We start from the raw sequence: 26,340 nt of genomic DNA, 5'->3' as shown, positions 1-26,340 counted from the left end.
CCACTTGTCAGGTTATTCATCAACTCCCCCCTTATCCGTCATCTCCTCTCCATGTTCAGTATTCTCTCAGCGTGGGCCCTTGGTGCTGGGCTTTGTCAGCCATTCAGGGGACTGTCTGACATGACACACAGTCGCACATAATCCGTTGTCTCTACAGGCGACTGTCCCCCATTAAAGATCAATAAGGAGATGGGTGATTTATGCAATAAATTAATTTAGGGGACAGGCATTATTTGTGTGACTGTTTTGGTAGTGTCATCATTATTCGGAGAAAGTTACAAGGACAGAGTACCAGCAAGGAAGAAAAACAGAGAGAGACAAACAAAGATAAAGCACCTGAGAGAGAGAGAGAGAGAGAAAGAGAGAAAGAGAGAGAGAGATATCTGTAACGGCATCTTGGTTACCTGAAACAGGGCATCTTGTCTACCAACAGGGCATCTTGGCTACCTATAAGGCATCTTGGCTACATTGGTAGGGCATCTTGGCTCCTCGGTAGGGCATCTTGGCTACTTCAATATTTATAGGGCCTCTTTGCACTCCGGACTTATTTATATTTTTCATTCATGTCAATGGGCCATTACAGCTTTATATGAAAAAATACACATATGACCAAACATTATTCCTTGTAAAATTACATGTCTCTCCTGTCTATTTGTAATGATGCTCTGTAAACTACAAACCATTAAAACTAGAAATCTCTAATACAATTAAACAAAAACTAATTGAGAGAGAGAGAGAGAGAGAGACAGACAGACAGACGTTGTTCTGGCTTAAAATGCACCAACCAGTCATACAACCCATTCCCCTTTATGGTTACCAAACAAGAACTGACAAAATAGGAATTTAGACTCTGCTTGCAGAATTCTGCTAAAGCATTATCAGAGTATATCATAACACCCTGAATAATATATGCAGAGCAGAATTATTACTAAACCCACCAATCATCAAAATGATCTATAAAATTTCACATCCACCTAAAAGAAAGTGATTCTCAATGTATTCCATAAAAAACATCTACAGAGAAATAAACCTAGAGACAAGCTTCTGAAGTCTTAAGGCTCTGTTAACAAACCCAAGCAGAACTCACAGAGCTCCAGGACAGCAATATATTGTTGGAGAAAACAAATAGAAAACTTGGACACACTGGAAAGAATCAACCAAAAATAGAGCAAATTGTAATAATACCTCACCCTAACCAGAGAATACACAGTGGCAAAACTGTACCTGACCAATGTGACAGACTAAAAATTTGTAAATGTCAAATTTTCTACTTGCTTTGGTGATGTAAACAAAGGTTTCCCATGTCAATAAAGGCCTTTACATTTTTTTTACAATCACTTTGGCTCTAATTTTTCAAAACTCTAGTCACAAAACTCATTTTGGAAAACTCTAACACTTTTTTCAATTGCTTGGATACAATACACATAAAACTAAGATCATTTGTTTATTGAACAAAAATCACCTGTTATATGACACAACTAAACATCAAAGCACTACTATTTCAATAGGCAATTCACACATTACATTTCAGATGAGTGTCTATTCATTTCATTACAATGATCCAACTATCAATTGATACAACTGCTCAAAATGATAAGTAACTGTTGCATTACTCTTAATGCATAGTTGTATGGAAACAGACAAATAATATTCCATGTTTAGATCATGAAAGTTTCAAGATAACAAGATTCATTGTCCCAATTAGTGAGGAGCATGAACCAATTAGAATACATTACCTATGGATGTAATATATCATAGTTCTTAATCAGACACCGTTTCTATGGTGCCATGTACCACCTTTTCAGACTATTTACAGTATTGACAGTACTGCACTGTATGGATGAAGGCCCTTGTAATTGCTTGTCCAATCCTGCCAACTCGTTACTGATGAACGAGTTCACATTGTGGAACGAGTATATAAAGAATTGATTGGGATCCACTTGCAACAACATAGTGATACGTAACATGGAGCCGACAGGTGATCCCGGTCACAATAGAGGTCAAGCAGTGGAGGGAGGAAGACGAGGAAGACGGAATGATTTGCTGAAAGAATTGGTGAAAGGAACGGCAGAGGACAAGCAGCCCTTCTGAGAGGTGGTCGTGGGCCTCGTTTCAGAGGGGTGGGGGAACGTGGTAGAGGACAAGGCCACGGACCAAGACAGCAGCTGCAACAGCAAAGAGGGTCCAATGATGTTTGGCTAATGAACACATCCATTGTGATGTAGATGAGAACCTGTGGCCAAATGCACTAGACAGAGTTGATGAACATGTAGAAGTACAGTAATCAATCCTATGTTTAGCTTTTTACAGTACAAGCAAGCAAGTTGAGGAACACTGCATTTGATGTTTTACAGTATTGTCTTTTCTATTTTGTAGCTAATTATTTTGCTTTGATTCAAACAAACCTATGTTGTGATTGTACTGTATTGTTTTTCATCAATATATTTCAGATTTTGTTCAATGATTCCACTGTGTCTGTAGTATTCTCTCTACTACTGCAGTACTTTTACAGGGATGTATTTACATGAAATACCATAATGAAACGTGTATCACCTATTTTGAACTACAATATTTAATGATTGTACAAGCAATGACACAGTGAAACTATTGGTTGCTTGTGTGTGGGTGATACAAATTAACGTTTTAATGGTATTTCACAATCAATTAGTTTTTTAAACCAATGATTGTGCAAGTGCAAGATTTCTCAAAAAATATGAATGCACAATGCAATGTTTTGAACACTGGACAGCCTGTGTTACAAGTGATAACCGTTTTGAATTTTGTGTCTAGAGTTTTGAAAAATGACGTCAAGGTTCTGAAATGAGTGCCAAAGTGATTGTAAGAAAGGGTAAATTGAATTGATATGGAGAGAGGAGATGTGTCAGCTACATGTCCTCCACCTCTCTCAGGGAAACGTTGGTGGAAGAGGGACTGTGTGGGTAATTATGTGTGTGATGTAATGTGGTGCAAATTTATGTATTAGGAAGTGTGTGTGCATGCGTGTGTGTGCATGTGTGTGTGTGTATTTGTGTGTGTGTATGCGTGGGTGTATGCGTGTGTGTTTGCTTGGGTGTGTGTATGTGTGTGTATGTGTGGGTGTCTGTGTATGTGTGTATGCGTGGGTGTGTGTATGTGTGTGTATGCGTGGGTGTCTGTGTATGTGTGTATGCGTGGGTGTGTGTATGTGTTTGTGTGCATGGGTGTGTGTATGTGTGTGCATAAGTGTATATGTATGTATGTATGTATGTGTGTGCTTGTGTCTGTGTATGTGTTTGTGTATGCATGTGTGTTTGCGTGTGTGTATGCTTGGGTGTGTGCATGTGTGCTTGGGTGTGTATGTGTGTGTGTGCATGTGTCTGTGTGTGTGTATGTTGGTGCATGGGTGTGTATGTGTGTGTGTGCATGTGTCTGTGTGTGTGTATGTTGGTGCATGGGTGTGTATGTGTGTGTGTGTGTGTATTTGTGCGTTTGTATGTGTGTGTATGAGACAGAACTAATGGGCTCAGAGCGACAGGGCATTATTGTACATCCAAAGCTCAGGAGACACAGAGGGATGACAAAGCTGACACTTACAGTGATCGCTAGCTATGCTGTTACATCACTGAGTTCTGATGAGCCCAGGGCCTGAACTAAGGGGCTGATATAGAGGAAGAGACAAGGACAGAAAGTGGAAACCGCCCAGCATAGCTGCTAGCTTTGGGTCAGTAAAATTTCTGTCAGAATGCAAAACAATTACCATTTACTGTTCATACCACTACATGTTGGTTAATTATCATAACCTTGGTATGTCTGTTAAGTAATATGTACTCATCACCTCTTTTGAGTAACATAACAAACGTATCACTTCTATTCAAATGGATATCTGTAATTTGCTCACAGTTTGTCAAAGTTTTGTTGAAGGAGTTACAGCAACAGCCACTCAAGCCAACTCTCCTGCTGCAGAAGTTTGGCTTTCACTTTTGTTCAACCTGCCTAGAAAAGTAAAAATTACTTTTGATATTGTTCAGTAACATGACTAAGTCATCACTAATTTTAAGTAACATAACTAACTCATCCTGTCTGTTAAAGGGGCGCTATACATTGTAAAAATACATATGGCCCCTTTAAGTAATACACAGGTGGGGAGAACAAGTATTTGATACACTGCCAATTTTGCAGGTTTTCCTACTTACAAAGCATGTAGAGGTCTGTAATCTTTATCATAGGTACACTTCCACTGTGAGAGACGGGATCTAAAACAAAAATCCAGGAAATCACATTGTATGATTTTTTTATAATTAATTGGCATTTAATTGCATGACATAAGTATTTGATCACCTAACAACCAGTAAGAATTCCAGCTCCCACAGACCTGTTAGTTTTTCTTTAAGAAGCACTCCTGTTCTCCACTCATTACCTGTATTAACTGCACCTGTTTGAACTCGTTACCTGTATAAAAGACACCTGTCCACACACTCAATCAAACAGACTCTCCACAATGGCCAAGACCAGAGAGCTGTGTAAGCACATCAAAGATAGAATTGTAGACCTGCACAAGGCTGGGATGGGCTACAGGACAATAGGCAAGCAGCTTGATGAGAAGGCAACAACTGTTGGCACAATTATTAGAAAATGGAAGAAGTTCAAGATGACGGTCAATCTCCCTTGGTCTGGGGCTCCATGCAAGATCTCACCTGTGGGGCATCAATGATCATGAGGAAGGTGAGGGATCAGCCCAGAACTACACAGCAGGACCTGGTCAATGCCCTGAAGAGAGCTGGGACCACAGTCTCAAAGTAAACCATTAGTCACCCACTACGCCGTCATGGATTAAAATTCTGCAGCGAACGCAAGCTCCTCCTGCTCAAGCCAGCGCATGTCCAGGCCCGTCCGAAGTTTGCCAATGACCATCTGGATGATCCAGAGGAAGAATGGGAGAAGGTCATGTGGCCTGATGAGACAAAAATAGAGCTTTATGGTCTAAACTCCACTCGCCGTGTTTGGAGGAAGAAGAAGGATGAGTACAACCCCAAGAACACCATCCCAACCGTGAAGCATGGAGGTGGAAACATAATTCTTTGGGGATGCTTTTCTGCAAAGGGGACAGGACGGCTGCACCGTATTGAGGGGAGGATGGATGGGGCCATGTATCGCGAGATATTGCCCAACAACCTCCTTCCCTCAGTAAAAGCATTGAAGATGGGTCATGGCTGGATCTTCCAGCATGACAACAACCCGAAACACACAGCCAGGGCAACAAAGGAGTGGCTCCGTAAGAAGCATCTCAAGGTCCTGGAATGGCCTAGCCAGTCTCCAGACCTGAACCCAATAGAAAATATTTGGAGGGAGCTGAAAGTCCGTATTGCCCAGCGACAGCCCTGAAACCTGAAGGATCTGGAGAAGGTCGGTATGGAGGAGTGGACCAAAATCCCTGCTGCAGTGTGTGCAAACCTGGTCAAGAACTACAGGAAACGTATGATCTCTGTAATTGCAAACAAAGGTTTCTGTACCAAATATTGAGTTCTGCTTTTCTGATGTATCAAATACTTATGTCATGCAATAAAATGTGAATTAATTACTTGAAAATCATACAATGTGATTTTCTGGATTTTTTTTTAATATTCCGTCACTCACAGTTGAAGAGTACATATGATAACAATTACAGACTTCTAAATGCTTTTTAAGTGGGAAAACCCGCAAAATTGGCAGTGTATCAAATACTTGTTCTCCCCACTGTAACACATCACATCTGTTAAGTGACATTTCTCACTCATCCTAGTTTATTTCTAAATGTTTTACAGTTAGCCCGAGGTGTGTAAAGTATGTCCTCTATCTGCGAAGCTTTAGATTTTCAAGAGGCTGCAGTTGTTTATGACAAGGGTATAGATATACACATAAAGCACCAATGTCCTGGTCTGTTAGCAATGAGAGGTTAGGATGTGTACTTTGCTAAGCTCCAAATGGAAATGCTGTTGTGATTCATTTATTAAAGGGTGGGCCATTTTTACGGCTTCAGCAGCACTTATGCTTTGCACTTTCCAAACCACCAATTATATAACTCCCAACTGTACTGTATGTTCGAGGAAATGTTATTTATTGGCCTTTACTGTGAAATCCTTGACTTCCTCAGCTAAATTGAAAAAGGTAACACATGTAGCCTCAACTTGAATGTTCCTACTCAAGGCCCTTGGTCTGTTGAGGGCAGTTCTGCATAATCACTGTAACTGTTATTGCTCACCGATACAACCCTCGGATGTGACATTCGATTAGTTTAGTAGGAAACCAATAAAATATTCTTGACTAACACCCAGCCATTACCATGTGTGTGTGTGTGTGTGTGTGTGTGTGTCTGTGTTTCTGTCAGGTGTTTACTGTAATTGTACTGTAGTGGCTGAACAGACATAGTGATAATGATGTCCTAATATAAGATATCCTAAGGCAATGTCTATTCCTTCTTTTCATCATTGCCACCAAAATATTGACGGACTTCTTGTTTTTACAATTTCACTCTTCATTATAATTTCCAACATACTCGCTCTGTCTCCATCTTGTTAGGTTGTTTCAATGCTGTGTAGATATACACATATAATTACACTCTATTTAGAAAGCATTTCTGAAAGTGCTAGTGCTGTTAGAACCCAATTTTCTACTAAATTAACTCTGGCTCTAAGCATTGCCTGGTACGACACCACACAGCAGAGGAAAAGGACCTCATTCCTTTTTCTCATCTGTGAGTGAACATTGGGATGATAATGAGTTCATTATAAAGTATCATCAATAGCCAAACACACCAGATGAATGCTCACCGACAAACACTCAATCTAAAGAATTGATTAATGTTGGCCCCCTTCATTTAAATATAGGCTCTGTTTTATAGACCCACAACCATTGCAATTTTATTAGTGTCACAAGTGACACATGTAAATGTTGTGAATAAATCTATTACTGCTTCCAAGTTAATTACGTAAACGATAAAAAATGGAAACAGAATCACTAACATGTTCTTCTGCTAGTGACACAACTATTTTGGCAGTTAAATGCTTCATTTGTATAACATGTTTATTATGGATTTTGGCGTTTGCATGGTTGACTGAGCTGTATGCTATTATGTAGACAATTTGGGCTCTATATTACAGTGAAAAAAAATCTGAAAGGGGCAAACACTTGTCAACTCTTAACCAGGAAAACAAGTATGCACGTTGCTAATGGAAGTTCTGAATGTGCACTTAAGGGCTTGGTAGGATATATGGGAGTCAGAGTGGTGGAGGATATGGTATGGCAGAGTGGTGGAGGATATGGGATGGCAGAGTGGTGGAGGATATGGGATGGCAGAATGGTGATGGAAATAGGATGGCAGAGTGGTGGAGGATATGGGATGTCAGAGTGGTGGAGGATATGGGATGTCAGAGTGGTGGAGGATATGGGATGGCAGAGTGGTGATGGAAATGGGATGTCAGAGTGGTGGAGGATATGGGATGGCAGAGTGGTGGAGGATATGGGATGGCAGAGTGGTGGAGGTTATGGGATGGCAGAGTGGTGGAGGATATGGGATGTCAGAGTGGTGGAGGAAATGGGATGGCAGAGTGGTGGAGGATATGGGATGGCAGAGTGGTGATGGAAATGGGATGTCAGACTGGTGGAGGATATGGGATGGCAGAGTGGAATCTGTCTGATGCTTTTCCAGACTGACAAGCAGTCAGTACTGGAGGAAGGCTGACTTAATTCCGGTTTATAGGATTTTCTTGGCCTCCAAATAGAGGGACCTCTACTTTCTCTGACTTGTCTTTGGGGGAGTCCATTTTCGCATCTTATTTGCATGATTAAAGAACTCAAGAATATAAACCAGCTAATATTTAGAAGATCCGGGAGAAATAAGTTTCTGTTTCATTCCAAAATGTAATAAGTGTTAACACAAGTAGCGTCCAGATCAGTGCAGAAGCCGACAGAAGAAAAGGGCATCAGAGTTAATGCACTACAGCACAAGTTGTATGCCCTTTTCTATGCTTACTGACAGTCAGTAGTTTACTTATTACAATAGCCTTGTATTAAGTCAAACATCATTATCTCTACCAGTTTACCAGAACAGGCATCAAACTGAATGGAGGATTTAGTGCCAGCAGGGCATCAGCATTTGTAGGGCATCAGCTTCCTTGTATGCCTGTGGGACACTTGCATCTTTAGGCTTTTATTAAAGATATTGCCAGTTGGGCTGTCAATACAGTCTTCTACTACTTTCAATAGTCATCAAGGTTGTATATGGCTGGAGGATATTTATTATTGGTTTTCCAACTTTCTCGCACTTGTTTGCCCACATTTCAAACAGTAGTTCTTTTTTTTTCATTATCAGATATTCCATGTTGTTGCTCTATGAGTTGGTCATTTTTCCATTACAATAGTCACTGGCTGGCAGATGTGTTGGCCAGGTTACCGGTCGCTGGTTTGAATTCCTGAGCCTACAAGGTAAAAAAAAAAAGTTGGTCTGAGTGTCTGATAAAATATTAAAACTGAAAAAATAGAAATTGCAGTGTTTGGCAAAATATTAAAAGGTGGTGTTTTATTAATGCCCTATCAACGTCAATGCGCATGTGTTGTGGAGACTATCATACTGTGAATATTACAGACTGATCCACTCCAGCCCCTCTCCTCTCAACATTTATTCGCTCAACTCTCTCCTCTCATTTTAACTGTGTCCTCTCCCCTAAACTCTCTCCTTTATGAGGCCAAGCTAACTTTCTAGTGTCACCGTGAATTTAAAGGAGCCTAACAGGGGGGTCACGTGCTTGACCAGGAGGCTGACCAGAAAGCAGGATCAGGCAATGGGGGAAACCAGTAGACCTCCCTGTCCATACATTCATCTGAAGGAAAAGAGAACAAAGAACATAATACATAGTGGGCCTTCTTGGTACGTGTTAACCTGCTCTGCATGCATTCCTCTCACCTTCTCATTTGATCAGCTATGCAAAAGTTTCACGATTAACTTTAACATCAGAATTGCCATTTTTCTGAATTAAATATTAGTTGATAAAAAAATTAAATCATATTAAACTGATTATCAGCACATTTGGAATTAACTCTGCCTTTTCTTACAGTCCTGTTTTCCCCGATGACACCTTTGTCTTGATGAAGCCATTTAGCTCCAAAACAATACATTTGGTGTTGGTTTCTAAACTGTGTTATTTTGGTTGGAAGATTAATGGCATTTATGTTACCGTTCAAAAAAGGCTTTGTGTGGTTTTCTCACCACAATCACCAGAGGCTATTGTGAAGAACACTCAGTATTGTGAGTGCTTGAGTACAATGTCAAGAAACAGCATTAGTAATAACACTGTTTGAGAGAAAAGGAGTGAGAGGAGCTGGAGAGAGAACTATCCTTTAATCTTATCCAAGTTATTCTCCTCTGGTTATGCTATTTCTTCTTTAAAGAGAGCTCATCTCAGAACAGTCTGGTTGCTTTTTCATCTCTCTCTTACTTTTTACCCTCATAAAGATTAGACGACCCTCTACAGTTCTCTGTCCCAAACTTGCAATGGCAATTTAATGATCTTTTCTGTCTTTTTTCTTCCTGTGTCGGTCAGAACAGTGAAACACATCAGGGCCGTGGCCAATGACACTTTTATTTGTGGCGTAATTTCCTCATGCATGTTATACATCTTTCACTGATTGCCACTGCTTGAATGCAGTCACTCACAATCACTCAGAATCACTCACAATCACTCAGAATCACTCACAATCACTCATGTGTTGCTGTGTCACTTTGTTGCCAGTGGTTTAGACATTAATGGCTGTGTGTTGAGTTATTTTGAGCAAATTTACACTGTTATGCAGTGTTGTCACATGAAAAGTGTGAGGGGTGTGCAAATATTTGAGGGGTGTACTCACTTTTGTGAGATACTGTGTATATACACTCACCTAAAGGATTATTAGGAACACCTGTTAAATTTCTCATTAATGCAATTATCTAATCAACCAATCACATGGCAGTTGCTTTAATGCATTTAGGCGTGTGGTCCTGGTCAAGACAATCTCCTGAATTCCAAACTGAATGTCAGAATGGGAAAGAAAGGTGATTTAAGCAATTTTGAGCTTGGCATGGTTGTTGGTGCCAGACGGGCCGGTCTGAGTATTTCACAATCTGCTCAGTTACTGGGATTTTCACGCACAACCATTTCTAGGGTTTACAAAGAATGGTGTGAAAAGGGAAAAACATCCAGTATGCGGCAGTCCTGTGGGAGAAAATGCCTTGTTGATGCTAGAGGTCAGAGGAGAATGGGCCGACTGATTCAAGCTGATAGAAGAGCAACTTTGACTGAAATAACCACTCGTTACAACCGAGGTATGCAGCAAAGCATTTGTGAAGCCACAACACGCACAAGCTTGAGGTGGATGGGCTACAACAGCAGAAGACCCCACCGGGTACCACTCATCTCCACTACAAATAGGAAAAAGAGGCTACAATTTGCACAAGCTCACCAAAATTGGACAGTTGAAGACTGGAAGAATGTTGCCAGGTCTGATGAGTCTCGATTTCTGTTGAGACATTCAGATGGTAGAGTCAGAATTTGGCGTAAACAGAATGAGAACATTGATCCATCATGCCTTGTTACCACTGTGCAGGCTGGTGGTGGTGGTGTAATGGTGTGGGGGATGTTTTCTTGGCACACTTTAGGCCCCTTAGTGCCAATTGGGCATCGTTTAAATGCCACGGCCTACCTGAGCATTGTTTCTGACCATGTCCATCCCTTTATGACCACCATGTACCCATCCTCTGATGGCTACTTCCAGCAGGATAATGCACCATGTCACAAAGCTCGAATCATTTCAAATTGGTTTCTTGAACATGACAATGATTTCACTGTACTGAAATGGCCCCCACAGTCACCAGATCTCAACCCAATGGAGCATATTTGGGATGTGGTGGAACAGGAGCTTCGTGCCCTGGATGTGCATCCCACAAATCTCCATCAACTGCAAGATGCTATTCTATCAATATGGGCCAACATTTCTAAAAAATGCTTTCAGCACCTTGTTGAATCAATGCCACGTAGAATTAAGGCAGTTCTGAAGGCGAAAGGGGGTCAAACACAGTATTAGTGTGGTGTTCCTAATAATCCCTTAGGTGAGTGTATATATATATATATATATATATATGTATATATAATATATATACATAGTATAATATTGTATAATATTAATGTATAAATAATCATCACAGTATAACACCAAGTCAATTATGCTTCAGGGTTGTCAGACTGTCCAGTTAGGAAGCTTAAGTGATTGTGATTCAGTGTCACCTATTTTGATGCAAATGAAAGTGACAACAGGTGCACTGGAAACAGACTCCATGAGGGTGGCATGAGGGCCTGACATCCTCGTGGGGCCTGTGCTCACAGCACCGTGCTGCTTGATTGGCATTCGCGAGAGAACACCAGAATTGGCAGGCCCGTTATTGGCGCCCCGTTCTCTTCACAGATGAGAGCAGGTTCACACTAAGCACATGTGACAGACATGAAAGAGTCTGGAGATACTGTGGTGAACGTTATGCTGCTTGCAACATCATCCAGCATGATGCAGCATCTGGTTTGGTGGTGGGTCAGTGATGGTCTGGGGAGGCACATCCTTGGAGTGTCTCACAGACCTCCATGTGCTAGCCAATGGTCCCCTGACTGCTGTTAGGGACCGGGATGAAATCCTCAGACCCATCATCAGACCTTATGCTGGTGCAGTGGGCCCTGGGTTCCTCCTGGTGTAGGACAATGCCCAGCCTCATGTGGCCAGAGTTTGTAGGCAGTTCCTGGATGACAAAGGCATTGATGCCATTGACTGGCCCTCACATTCCCCAGACCTGAATCCAATTGAGAACCTATGGGACGTTATGTATCGGTGCATCTGACGCCGCCAAGTAGTCCAGGAGCTCACTGATGCCCTGATCCAGGTTCTGGGTGGAGATCCCCCAGGACACCATCGCCGTCTCATCAGGAACATGCCCAGACATTGTCTGGAGTGCATACAGGCACGTGGGGGCCATACACACTACTGAGTCACATTATGAGTTGCTATGATGAAATTTACGTTGGAACAGCCTGTAATTACATTTTCTTACTTTCAGTGTGAGTTTGAATCCAGCCCTCAGTCGGTTGGTGATTTTGGTGTCCATTGACCGTTGTTTACGTCATTTTGTTCTCCACCAATTACACAATGTTCAGTAAAGGTTTTGATCTGTATTTATATTTCCTTCATTGAGATCCGATATGTGATTTAAGTGTTCCCTTAATTATTTTGTGCAGTGTGTATATTATTTCATTCATACATACAGTACCCAAATTAATGGCCTTATTTCGACGTTCAATTGCCTAAGACTTTTGCCCAGTACTGTATATGTATGTGTGTGTGTACAGGGTGTACGAATATGTGTATAAGGAAGGATGTGCAGCATTATCAAAGCTTCAGCAAAGCTTCAGACAGGTTGAAGCACTAAGCAATGAAGAGACTGTCAGGCAGATCAAACAGCAGGAATCACCACGAGAAAGAAATCTGTCCAACTGGTGGATTTCACCTGGACCTCCCACTCACCTATCACACAGCTGTACCTCTCCCCCTAAACCTACTACTTCTCACCACCTGCCTTCTCACAAACCCAGCCCACAGCACAGCCTGAGAATTGTAAGAGCTCTTAATGTATGGTCTGTCTTCTTATGTCTCTTAATGTATGGTCTGTCTTCTTATGTCTCTTAGTGTATGGTCTGTGTTCTTATGTTTCTTAGTGTATGGTCTGTGTTCTTATGTCTCTTAGTGTATGGTCTGTGTTCTTATGTCTCTTAGTGTATGGTCTGTGTTCTTATGTCTCTTAGTGTATGGTCTAGTGTATGCCTTTCTAAACCCCCAAAATAAGTTTCATGAAAATTAGGCAGGTCTGATGCCTGAAAATAAAGGAAAGTATCGACAACTTTACCCATAAATGTCGTTTGAGTAGTTATTAAAACCCATACATGGCAAAAACCGTTTTAACTACTGAAAACACTGCCACCAAATGACTAGTTAAACAACATATTATTGTTCACTTCCCAACACTGATTGTTGACATGTCTGTGCGTTCTTTTAATGAACATGCCTGATAAAGTGCTCTTTGTGTTTCAGACCAGTGCAGTGCTGTGTTCTGGAGGATGTGCTCTCTTGGCGGTCAGCTCTCTGCTGGCCATCGTCACCATCTTCCTGCCTAGCGGTGGCTGTGAACGGAGGATCTGTACATTGGCTGGATACATGCAGATGGCTGCAGGTGAGGACCAAACACACACACAGGCCAAAAACAACACTCTCCTACCAAGATGGAAGATACATTTGTCTAATCAACGGCTGATGTACAAGGCCAACATCAACATAAAATGTACAAGGTCACATTTGTCTGCTTCTACCTTCTTCTGATCTGAGTTGGCTGAATTTGGAACTACAGTGTTCTCTGTAGGTATTAATCCATGAGAGACAGTCCAGTCTGAAGATACTATACAGTACACAGATAAAACTGACGATCATCTGAAGTGAAGAGGAGCTCACTTTGTTGCCACAGCACATCACTCTCACAAAAACCAACGAAAACTGCTGCTCTTCGGGCCTTCTGAGGGCCGTTGCTAGGTTACGGGCTGCGGTGCGGCGGTGGAGTGAAGTGTTGCGCTGGCGTGGTGATATGAGGAGGGCACCGGGGAGATTTAGAGACGGCCGTAAAAACACAATTACAGCCTCTTATCACAGGTCATTGGTTCAGTGGGATGTGTGGCTTATCAGGGCCCTGCTTTCATTCAAACAGGGGAGTAGCCCCATAAACAAAGCATGGATTTTGCTGGCAATGTTACGCTTAGGGTTTAATGTGATATATACAAATGACACCGGCCCAAGCTGCAGACGTCCACAGCGCACGGAGCCTCCACGCGCTAGACACGGATCTCCTCTGTCCGCTCGTGTGTTCACGTGTTGATCACTGTGTGTGTTGGGACATCTGAACAACACTGCTGTAACCAGCAACACAGACACTCCCACAATGTCCAGTCAATTAGAGACGATATCTTGTGGAACAAGAGGGGAGGATGGACTGACTGGAGAAGTAGCCCACAGCTTTTGTTTGCTGGACTGAAAACTTTCCTATCCTAAAACATTTGGACTCTCAGAAATAAAAGCTTCAGTCGACATACGTTAAAGTACTTTTTTAGGCACTTTCTTTGGAAATTTATTTTAGAAATAAAGGCCTGAATCAACATTGAAAACATCTTCAGAAATGTACTTAAGATTTTTCTATTCTTTTACTGCACTATTTAGAAATGAACTACTCTCCCCTTGTCATTTACTTTGCATGATCAGTACAACAATCCAAGTCACTTTGGATTATCAATTATAGATGTTGGTATTTAACACAGGCTAATTAGTCACTATATTCACTAGTAAGATTACAGCACATTGAGGCGGAGAGGTCAGTTCCTAGTCTATTTTGCCCACCTTTCCACTTCTGATGCTCTTTCGGCTTTGTCTTGCTAGTTAGAAGAAACAATCCAGAAGTTTTTTTTTGCTATCAGTAGGCCAGTTAATCAGTGAAGATGCGTGGAAGTTGTTTGGTTTTTGGTGGTGTTTGCTGTTGTTGTAGTGCTTGAACCGCTCCTGCAGGTTCATACTCTACAACATTAGTAGAGTTCAACCTTATCTCACTCAGGAAGCAGCACAGGTACATTAACTTTCGTAGAGTTCGACCTTTCCTCACTCAGGAAGCAGCACAGGTACTCTACAACTTTCTTAGAGTTTGACCTTACCTCACTCAGGAAACAGCGCAGGTACTCTACAACTTCCTTAGAGTTCGACCTTACCTCACTCAGGAAGCAGCACAGGTACTCTACAACTTCCTTAGAGTTCGACCTTACCTCACTCAGGAAGCAGCACAGGTACTCTACAACTTCCTTAGAGTTCGACCTTACCTCACTCAGGAAGCAGCACAGGTACTCTACAACTTTCTTAGAGTTCGACCTTACCTACCTCAGGAACTTGTCCATGCTGTTATCATCTCACATCTGGATTACTGCAACTCACTTTTGGTGGGGCTCCCAGCGTGTGCAACCGAAGCCATGCAACTCATTCAGAATACAGCAGCCCGCCTGGTGCTAAGCCTTCCCTAGTTGTCCCATGTCACCCCAGTTTTCTACTCTGACTTTCAGCTTAAGCTTGAATCCTCTTCAAGGTTGTGGTTCCTGCCTGCAGAGCCACAAGAGGAGCTTCTCCTCCTTACCTTCAGGCAGTCCTCAAACCCAACATCCCTACCTGGACTCTTCGTTCCGGCATCTCCGCCACCCTTTGGGGCAGTTCCCAAACCATGCCGTCAAAACTCTTCTCAGCCATGGCACTTAACTGGTGGAACCTAGGATCGTAGGATTGCAGAGTCTCTACCTATCTTCAACAAATATCTGATAACTCACCATTTCACAGAGTACTTAAAATAGTGCCACCACCTCCGTCTGTTTTCTTTTGTTAACCTTTTATGTTTTTATGGTGGTCTTTTCAGCACTGACCTCTGTAGATAACTAATTCATTGAATGGAATGCACTTACTACTTAACTGTGTGGTTGTTTCACCTGGCTCTTTTAAAACGTGTGCACCTACTGTGTGTCCTCCTGGATAAGAGGGCACGCTAAACTGTGTCCATCCAGACCCCAGGCCAGATGAATTGGTTTAGGGAGAGTCAGATCTGTGACAGAGTCTGTCCTCTGTCTGTGTAACCCTGTATACACTGTGATGGTGTGAAACAGCAGTACTGTGTAACATCATAACAATGCAGAGGGTTTCTTTGTTCAGTAGTGGCTCGTCTTGTTTGGTGAGCTCACAAAAGCCACAGAACAACTGAGATGAGAAGAGTGTGTGTCTGTGTTTTCCCAGTCGCTGTGTGTGTGTATGTGATAGAAAATGAAGGCTGTGTGTGTGTGTGTGCGCGCGCATGCGTGTGTTTGCATGAGATATTACAGGCATAGCTACTAATAAAAAACAATTTAACAAAAGCTTTTAAAACAGTAGTTGCCCAGTGTATCTGTGGGTTTCACACACACTCACACATGTCTACAAATCTTAACGTTAAACCTTACCCTCAACTTAATGTAGAACTAATTTTCCTAACATTTATGCTTAAACAAAACATAGACCTAATGTTAACATCAATTACCATTTTAAAAATGTTGGCTTAAACATAGCCCTTTTCCTAGTCGTAACCCTAAACCTTAATCAGTAATGGCCAAATCCCACCATAATTCTAACCTAAACCTCAGCTGGAGGTTTAGGTTAGAATAAATGTTCTGCTACTTCTGCTTATTTAACCACAGCTTGGGGACATTATGTAGTTAAGTAAGAAACACAGACACTCACACCCCCACACACACCTGTACACATATATCAAGGCATTTTGGAGGGAAAGACCACCCACTTTCCTTCCTCAGCTCTGAGCTCCCATGAGTGAAGTCCTGGATTAGACTGAACTCTGTCAACCTTCACTGGCTCAGAGCAGCTCAAGACTTTCCCTATGTGCTTCTGAGGTTCAGGGTCCTGCTGTCCTTCCAGTGCTGCTACAGGGTAGCAGATACAGAGCAGAACACGGCTAGAAGTCTCCATTAATGTTTTAACATAACAGTGAGGGGGCATCTTTTATTTGCGAAGGCGGTGAGATTTTTTCCTTCTCATACCATCCATATTTTATTGGACTGTTTTTCTTTGTGGGCTAGGTCCGCTGAAGGACAGCTCTCTGGTGTGTGGATCTATAAGGCAGAATATTGTGTCAGAGCAGTGACTCCGTGATTGTCTTTGTGTTATTCTTTGATTCAACACTGATAGATCTACAGGCATTCACTGCACACTCCACCAGAAATGATAACAGAATCCAAAGGCAGATGTAGCATCATACTGAACTATGTGACGCTGGCATCAACTTTACTTCCAACCAACCTTTTAACCATATCCCTGAGGGACCCTGGAGTCTGGGGAATGTATTTAAACACTTGTCTTTAGACTCCTTCAAATGTTTAAAAAAATATTATTATTAACATTTCAAAACGACCCACTTTGATTTCCTTATTTGTAGACAATTTGTTTGGCATAAACAACCCTAAATGTAATAACCTAACCTTTAGGCTTAAACCTTACCTAGCCTTAACGCCTAACTTTAACCCTAACCCATAGTGCCTAAACATAGAAGTTTCCCGAGTTCTAACACTAACCCCAGTTACACGTTTTACCCTAAACTAGTTTGTTACTTAAAAACGTGTATGGAACAATGTGTCAGGTTTTACTGTGGTTGTGGACTTCTGGTGCATGTGCTGTTATACCTGAATCACACACAGTACCTGTCTATCCTCACTGGCTATCAGGTCAATCATACATTCATGTCTATTGATATATCAAGGACTCCCTTTCAGTTTACTCAGTATGTTAAATACAGAACAGATCCTGGTCTGTACTTTCTTGGTAGAACTTTCTTGGTAGAAATCTCACCTTAACAGTTAATGGGGATGTCCTTGACAGTTGTAGAACTGGGATACGCAGAATGGGGGACAGTGGTTGGCCCAGTCCTGAGAATCAAGTTTCCCCTGTAGCCTGAAGTCAGTCTTCAAACCTTCCCCTTTACTTTCAGAAGGTGGGAGGCTCTGGCCAGCACACACACAATGAGGGAGGAGTAGCTCATTGCTGAGTCGTGTCATTGCACAGACCTATAAATATCAGATGGAGATGCAGAGGGGGCAGGAGAGGGAGAGGAGAATGGTTGGGGGAGAGACTGGGGAGAATAAGAGGAAGAGAGAGAAAAGGAGAGAGTGAGCTATTGTAGCTTTAAATCTTTCATGTACTTTTGGAATCAGCAGATTTTTCTCAGGATGCTGTGTAATTTTTTCTTGGCTCTTCTTTAAATCTATGTGGTTGATGGTTCAAATGATTTTACTTGATTAAAGGTGGAGAGGTTTAAATCAGATGATTTTACTTAACTAAAGGTGGAGGAGAGGTTTAAAGCAGAGGATTTGACTGGATTAAAGGTGGAGGAGAGGTTTAAAGCAGAGGATTTGACTGGATTAAAGGTGGAGGAGAGGTTTAAAGCAGAGGATTTGACAGGATTATTTGACAGGATTAAAGGTTGAGGAGAGGTATAAAGCAGATGATTTGACAGGATTAAAGGTGGAGGAGAGGTTTAAAGCAGAGGATTTGACAGGATTAAAGGTGGAGGAGAGGTTTAAAGCAGAGGATTTGACAGGATTAAAGGTGGAGGAGAGGTTTAAAGCAGAGGATTTGACAGGGTTAAAGGTGGAGAGGTTTAAAGCAGAGGATTTGACAGGATTAAAGGTGGAGGAGAGGTTTAAAGCAGAGGATTTGACAGGGTTAAAGGTGGAGGAGAGGTTTAAAGCAGAGGATTTGACAGGATTAAAGGTGGAGGAGAGATTTCAAGCAGAGGATTTGACAGGGTTAAAGGTGGAGAGGATTAAAGCAAGAGGATTTGACAGGATTAAAGGTGGAGGAGAGGTTTAAAGCAGAGGATTTGACAGGATTAAAGGTGGAGGAGAGGTTTAAAGCAGATGATTTGACAGGGTTAAAGGTGGAGAGGATTAAAGCAGGGGTGGAATGTGCTTAATTGTTGTTTCTTATCTCCCCCTTTCTTTCTTCTCATCTTCTCATTCATCTATTAAAGATACACATACACACACACACACACAGCCTGTTGCCCATGCATATTGCATGAGTACTTTGTCTCAGAAGGCCTCTCAGCCTTTTCCTTCTGCCAAGCGACAGTGAAGCCTCTTTGTTGATTGGCTTGACTAAGTGTCCGCCCACTCAACGGCTGCTTTCAAAAATATGACAGACAGACCCCCTGTCTTCTGCGGTGTAGTCGCGCCACATCATGCCTGTCAGTCATCAGGACTCACATCCATTTATGTGTATGTAAACATGTGACCGTGTGTGTGTGTGTGTGTGTGTGTGTGTGTGTGTAAATTAAAGCTGCGGTCTGGTTCCCAGTAAATCCCTGAAGTGGTTTGTGAGTAGGCCTGGATGAGAACATACAGCATGACTCATCAGTGGGACTTGGTGATTGGATGTGATGTGAAGCCATAGACAGGGGTGTTATAGTCACTGTCTATGGCTTCGCATCACATCGGTCACACAGCCATTTTCATTACTTTTCATCTCCTCTTGGGGTTAGATCTGTTTGCACACACATAAATACACACACACACACACACACATACACACACACATAAAAATTACTATCTTAGTGGGACCCTGAAAAAACAATCTTCATGTTTCCCACTCGTAACCCTAAACCTAACCTATCTGTGTCCTAAACCTATTCACACCATTGATGTCCTATTGGTAATCTAATGTGCGTGGGCTTAATGGATGTGGTCTCTCCGCTAATTCAAATCAGACTGACTGACTGACTAAACAGCCGATCAGCTAACTAAGTGACTGTCTTCCTGATTCACTGTGTGACTGACTGATGGTCTGTTTCTATGAAGTCAGTTTCTTGACCTGTTGTTAGTTCAGTGTCTACAAGAGTGGCAACTAGCTGTCTGGAAACAATGTTACTGAGATTACGTGTCTGGCTGACAATGGGGGTCGAAGGGATGCTAAAAACAATGTGTATGTTTTGGAGTCTGTGTTTTTGTGTGAGTTTTTGTTTGTATGTGTGTTTTTGTTTGTGTGTGGATGTTTGTGTGTTAGTGTGTGTGAGAGAGATAGATAGATAGATAAAAAGGGAGAGACAGAGAGCATGTCTCAGTGTCTGCAGGCATGTTGTTTCAGTGCTCTGCTCCACTGTGCTCAGACAGACTTAGCATTGCAGTTCTGCATTAAACCAGGTTAACTGGATACAGACAGGTGTCGGCTACGCTATGCCACATCCCCCCAAACATTCCAGTGGCAGTGACATTGTCCATGATTAGAAGGCGGGGGCACACTGCAGCGACTGTAGGTCTTGCAATCAATTTGTCTTCCCTCCAGTCTGTAACTCACTTCATGCCGTGTTTTGTTGACCTCCCACGGCTAGCGCCAGACCCGACACCACGAGGGGGACAGAGGAGGCTTAGCCCCCTCAGTCCCCGCCCCCCCGCCCCAAGTTTAAGTTTTAACAACCCTATCGAAAAACAGCCAAAAAACAGATTAGCCCCTTCGCCATTTTTAACAGCCCCCTCAGTGACTTCGTCCTGGCGCCAGGCCTGATTTCGCGATTGGCCTAGTTGGAAAAACTAGACACTAATTGCGATCTCTGAGCCAATTAGAAAAGGTTAGAAGAAACTGCTAGTGAAAGTCAATGAGGGAGTCGACGGGATCCTGGTCTTTCATGCGAGTGCATTAAAGGTATATTCTACATAACGTGGGAGTAAACGAGTATCGTTAAAGATGTGAGCAATTTGCCGGGTACGGATATGATCTAATTATTCAGTGTCATTAACCATAATCAGATATATTTACAAAAAAAAAAAACATTCTCTCGTCACTCACATGGTGGAATGCTAATCGCTCAACTGGAGGACTGCTGTCAATAAAGAGACAGGTGGTTGTGCTTGTTGAGCCGGCACACACAAGTAACGGAGCCTACATTCACCTCCACCCATTCGTCTCTCAGGGCTAAACTGTCTCGATTGATTTTTCCAAATAGATTTTGGGTTAATCAATATCATGTGATAGCTAGCCATCAAGCTAGTCATATTTTCCATTGACTTTGCTGAGGCGATGTTGTGGTGGAAGCTGTTTTTGTCGTTACTTAACAATCATTCTTGAAATTTTACCACATAGTTATTTGCCTGCCTTGCAATAGGTTTTACAGGGAAATGACAGAGAAGGAAATAACAGAAGCACCACATTAATAGCATTTATAAGAAATAACAAGGGCGTCACCAGACCCTGGCTTTCTAGCAGCTGTTCTTCAGCCCTGAGACTTTAGCGAGCTGACATTAACGGAGTTGGAATGGTGTGCAACGCGAGCCGACAAGTGGCTTGTTATCAAGGTGCGCACTTCATAAAAAAATTACACAGGGTTGTATGATATTACAATATATTCTTAGCAACAGATTTTTAGATGATAATGTCACGTACGTAAAAGTAAATGTACAAATGTTGTGGCATAGGCTAGCTGACATTCTAGTCTATTCTCTCAGCCACTCTCTCTCTCTCTCTCTCTTTATTTTTTCTCAGATAAACTAATATGTCTCATGCTGAAAGTAATCAGCCAACACAGTATCGTCAGATACCATACTGTTACAATCTGCGCCCGGAAGCTTTTTTTTTTTTTTTTTACAACACTTGATATAATCATGTTTTACGCCAGTCTCTTGAGTTCAGTTCATTCCCTGTTGTTTACAGATTTTTGCTGTGGATGCCAGCTCCTTTTATCATGGCTGGAATTCCCCTGGTGTGGACCTAGACCTGTCAGTATGAATAGAGTAGGGCCTCAAAGACTACAGAAAAATAGGCTGTCAGCCAATCAAAAACTACAGAAAAACAGACTGTCACTGTATTCTGCCCGTTCATCTTGTTTGACTCTACTACCCAACTAATCTTTGGAGCTTGTTTTGTTGCTGGTTTGAAAATATACTAAAGACTCAGCTGAAGTCTTTACCTTTCTTTGCACTCTTCTTTACATTGGAATTTCTACTAAACTAACATTGTTTTAATAACATGTTTTTTCTTCTATTCTTTGATTTTAAGAAATACTTTTTCGGCCCATTATTTAAGCAACAGTGCTAAGTTTACTTATGATGGATATCAAAGCTTCTGTGTATTGTATGTCGGAACATGAAAGAATCTTGTGTTCCTTATGTTTTCTTTAATAAAAACACAACTTGGAAAATGTATTGGTGACCTTGAACAAAATGTTATGCAGTGTGTTCCCTAGATGTTGTTCTTTTGGAATATGTAATTTTCTGCATTGTAGAAAGGAGGACATTTGTCCTGAAATGTTTCCTTTCTTACACAGCAAAGATGACATTTGAAAAACATGCAACACGTAGTTCTATACTGCATATTTAATGTTGTTAGAATAACAGGCATTTGCACAAGGCTATTACGATTGGAATGAAGAGGACTGGAATTCTTCTCTTGGCAAAATCATTTCATAGTTGTGCTTTCTTTGAAGCTTGTCTTGTAGTTCTGTCATCCTTATGGTAAAATATGGTAAGTCTGGACACTAAATTGACTTTTAATTGCCTTTATGTTTCATCACGCTACCAATTTAATAGTGTAAGTTTTGCTGGCAGAGACCATCTATTTAATGCAAATCCTCTATTGTTCAAAGACTTGGAAAGAAATGGGTAAAACCAGAGAGATATGTGTGTGATATTTTTAGATCCCTCCCTCCTTGTCGCTCATTTGCCAGGGGCTGCGTGTGTATGTTGTATGTTTGTGTTTTGTTTGATGCTGGAGTGCATCTCCCACTCAGCTGAAGCAACAAGAGCGGCGCTGAGAGCCGTCTGTCATCCAGCACCGTGGCTCTGCTGACTCAATCTGTCTCAACCGCACCAGCACACGGATAAGCATCCACACACACGCATGAGCATCCACACACACGCATGAGCATCCACACACACGCATGAGCATCCACACACACGCATGAGCATCCACACACACGGATGAGCATCCACACACACGCATGAGCATCCACACACACGCATGAGCATCCACACACACGCATGAGTATCCACACACACGCATGAGCATCCACACACACGGATGAGCATCCACACACACGCATGAGCATCCACACACACGCATGAGCATCCACACACACGGATGAGCATCCACACACACGCATGAGCATCCACACACACGGATAAGCATCCACACACATGTATGAGCATCCACACACACGCATGAGCATCCACACACACGCATGAGCATCCACACACATGTATGAGCATCCACACACACGCATGAGCATCCACACACACGGATGAGCATCCACACACACGCATGAGCATCCACACACACGCATGAGCATCCACACACACGCATGAGCATCCACACACATGTATGAGCATCCACACACATGTATGAGCATCCACACACATGTATGAGCATCCACACACACGCATGAGCATCCACACACACGGATGAGCATCCACACACACGCATGAGCATCCACACACACGGATGAGCATCCACACACGGATGAGCATCCACACACACGGATGAGCATCCACACACACGGATGAGCATCCACACACATGCATGAGCATCCACACACACGGATGAGCATCCACAGACACACATGAGCATCCACACACACGGATGAGCATCCACACACACGCATGAGCATCCACACACACGCATGAGCATCCACACACACGCATGAGCATCCACACACACGGATGAGCATCCACACACACACAAGTATCCACACACACGGATGAGCATCCACACACACGGATGAGCATCCACACACATGCATGAGCATCCACACACATGGATGAGCATCCACAGACACACACGAGTATCCACACACACGGATGAGCATCCACATATTACCTACTGAAATTGACCCCCCACCCTAAACCTGGTCACTTTCAGTGTGGATAAGCTAATACTATTCCAGTCTCATTTAAAAAGGGAGGGAATGATACAAGTGGTATCATTGTTTACAATTCAGTGTTGTTAATGTTAGAGGCAGGATTCTACACAGGTCCCCTTAAATTAAGGGTTATATTCTACCCAGGTCCCCTTAAATTAAGGGTTATATTCTACCCAGGTCCCCTTTATATTAAGGGTTACATTCTACACAGGTCCCCTTTAAGTTCCAGGTTATATTCTACACAGGTTTGCTTTACGTTAAGGGTTAAACTTTACACAGGTTCGCTTTAAGTTAAGGGTTAAACTCTGCACAGTTAAGGGTTACCTTAACTTAAAGGGGCACTGTAGAATTTATAATCCCAATTTAAAGGGGCACTGTAGAATTTATAATCCTGACTTGTTGTGTTGATGCAAGGTAATACATGCCAAATGAGCGATATGAGCGATAAACCCAGAGGCATCATAAATTACTTAATAAATGGGATTATCTGTGATCTACTACTTTGTGTAATTCTGTGATAATCCCACGTACAAATAATTCTATATGCTGTGTCAGTAGGGAGTTGAATCGAAATTCACCCCTGGTCTGTGAATGGTCTCTAAATTGTCTGTATTTCTCTCTGTCACACTTTCAAATTAATTGGGGTAGTTTAACAGGCAGAAAACATCTATTTTATGCTAATTCTCTATGGTGCCAACACAGGTGTGAAAACACTGTTGTAAACAGTTTATCACTTGGGATTTACCAGCATTATTTAACTTTGACTGTTGACTGTGTGTGTGTGCCTGGCTATGTGTGTGTGTGTGGGGGAGGGTTCAAATATCACACAAGGGTTCTGGTTTTACACTTGCACATGTACACACAAACACACACACACGTTGAATCCCTTAAACCATCCATCTGATGCACAGACTGTACCTACACACACACACACAAACACACACACACACACACACACACACACTCTCTCATGTCTATGACTGGGGTTAGGGGGACCTTGACGTCCATGGCTGGGGTTAGAGAGATACATTATTTTGTTCTGGTTTATTACTTTACATTACATTATTTTAGTTACTACACATTTATTATTCTGGTTTATTACTATACATTACATTATTCTAGTTACTACACATTCTATTATTCTGGTTTATTACTATACATTACATTATTCTAGTAACTACACATTATATTATTCTGGTTTATTACTATACATTAGATTATTCTAGTTACTACACATTCTATTATTCTGGTTTATTACTATACATTACATTATTCTAGTTACTACACATTATATTATTCTGGTTTATTACTTTACATTGCCTTATTCTAGTTACTACACATTCTATTATTCTTGTTTATTACTATACATTACCCTGTTCTGGTTACTACACATTATATTATTCTGGTTTATTACTATACATTACCCTGTTCTGGTTACTACACATTATATTATTCTGGTTTATTACTATACATTACATTATTCTAGTTACTACACATTCTATTATTCTGGTTTATTACTATACATTACATTATTCTAGTTACTACACGTTATATTATTCTAGTTACTACACATTATATTATTCTGGTTTATTACTATACATTACATTATTCTCGTTACTACACATTATATTATTCTGGTTTATTACTAAACATTACCTTGTTCTGGTTACTACACATTATATTATACTGGTTTATTACTATACATTACATCATTCTAGTTACTACACATTATATTATTCTGGTTTATTACTATACATTACCCTGTTCTGGTTACTACACATTATATTATTCTGGTTTATTACTATACATTAGATTATTCTAGTTACTACACATTCTATTATTCTGGTTTATTACTATACATTACATTATTCTAGTTACTACACATTATATTATTCTGGTTTATTACTTTACATTGCCTTATTCTAGTTACTACACATTATATTATTCTTGTTTATTACTATACATTACCCTGTTCTGGTTACTACACATTATATTATTCTGGTTTATTACTATACATTACATTATTCTAGTTACTACACATTCTATTATTCTGGTTTATTACTATACATTACATTATTCTAGTTACTACACGTTATATTATTCTAGTTACTACACATTATATTATTCTGGTTTATTACTATACATTACATTATTCTCGTTACTACACATTATATTATTCTGGTTTATTACTAAACATTACCTTGTTCTGGTTACTACACATTATATTATACTGGTTTATTACTATACATTACATCATTCTAGTTACTAAACATTATATTATTCTGGTTTATTACTATACATTACATTATTCTGGTTACTACAAATAACTTTATTCTGGTGTATTACTACACATTGTGTAATTCTGGTTTATTATTAAACATTATATTATTCTGTTTACTATGCATTTCTTTATTCTGGATTATTACTGCACATTTTTATGTTTTAATACTACATATTATTCTGTTTCAGTACTAAGTGGTTTTACAAAGCACCCACCAAAATGTTTTGTTGTTATGTTTTTTGTTGTTTGCTGGTCTGAAGAAAGTGGTGGTTAGAAGTAACTGCCTCTATTTTATGAAGTAAAATGATAACCTGTCACATCCTCAGATAGAGCAGCAGCCCCAGGGAGATAGAAAGCTCCATGGCACACTTTATATTTCTGTGAACCAACCATGAATGTATTTTTATGTTGGAAAGGATTTCACACAATGGCAACAAGCCGACCAATAGTTAAGCTGTCAGTGAAGTTGAAAGGATTTTGCTGAAAAGTTGTTAATAAAGGCCAGTAACACACAGAGAGAGAG

General features: G+C 41.2%; 1 protein-coding gene across 2 annotated transcripts in view; it reads left to right on the top strand.

Moving 5' to 3' along the window:
• LOC109615898 (transmembrane protein 211) overlaps positions 1-26,340 on the top strand; it is a 106,827-nt gene that overhangs the window by 14,637 nt on the left and 65,850 nt on the right. The window contains exons 2-3 of one of the 2 annotated variants that reach the window (XM_020047883.2): positions 13,114-13,252; positions 21,334-21,542. In XM_020047883.2, coding sequence (XP_019903442.1) covers positions 13,114-13,252; positions 21,334-21,527 — 333 coding nt within the window. In that variant the 3' untranslated portion in view covers positions 21,528-21,542. Of the gene's footprint in view, positions 1-13,113; positions 13,253-21,333; positions 21,543-26,340 lie in introns of those variants that run through there. The other variant, XM_020047882.2, reaches the window with a different exon arrangement.

The sequence above is a fragment of the Esox lucius genome, chromosome 7, assembly GCF_011004845.1.
Source record: "Esox lucius isolate fEsoLuc1 chromosome 7, fEsoLuc1.pri, whole genome shotgun sequence".
Classification (NCBI taxonomy): domain Eukaryota; kingdom Metazoa; phylum Chordata; class Actinopteri; order Esociformes; family Esocidae; genus Esox; species Esox lucius.
The sequence above is the reverse complement of the archived record's forward strand: the minus strand, read 5'-3'. Positions and strand labels throughout refer to the sequence as shown.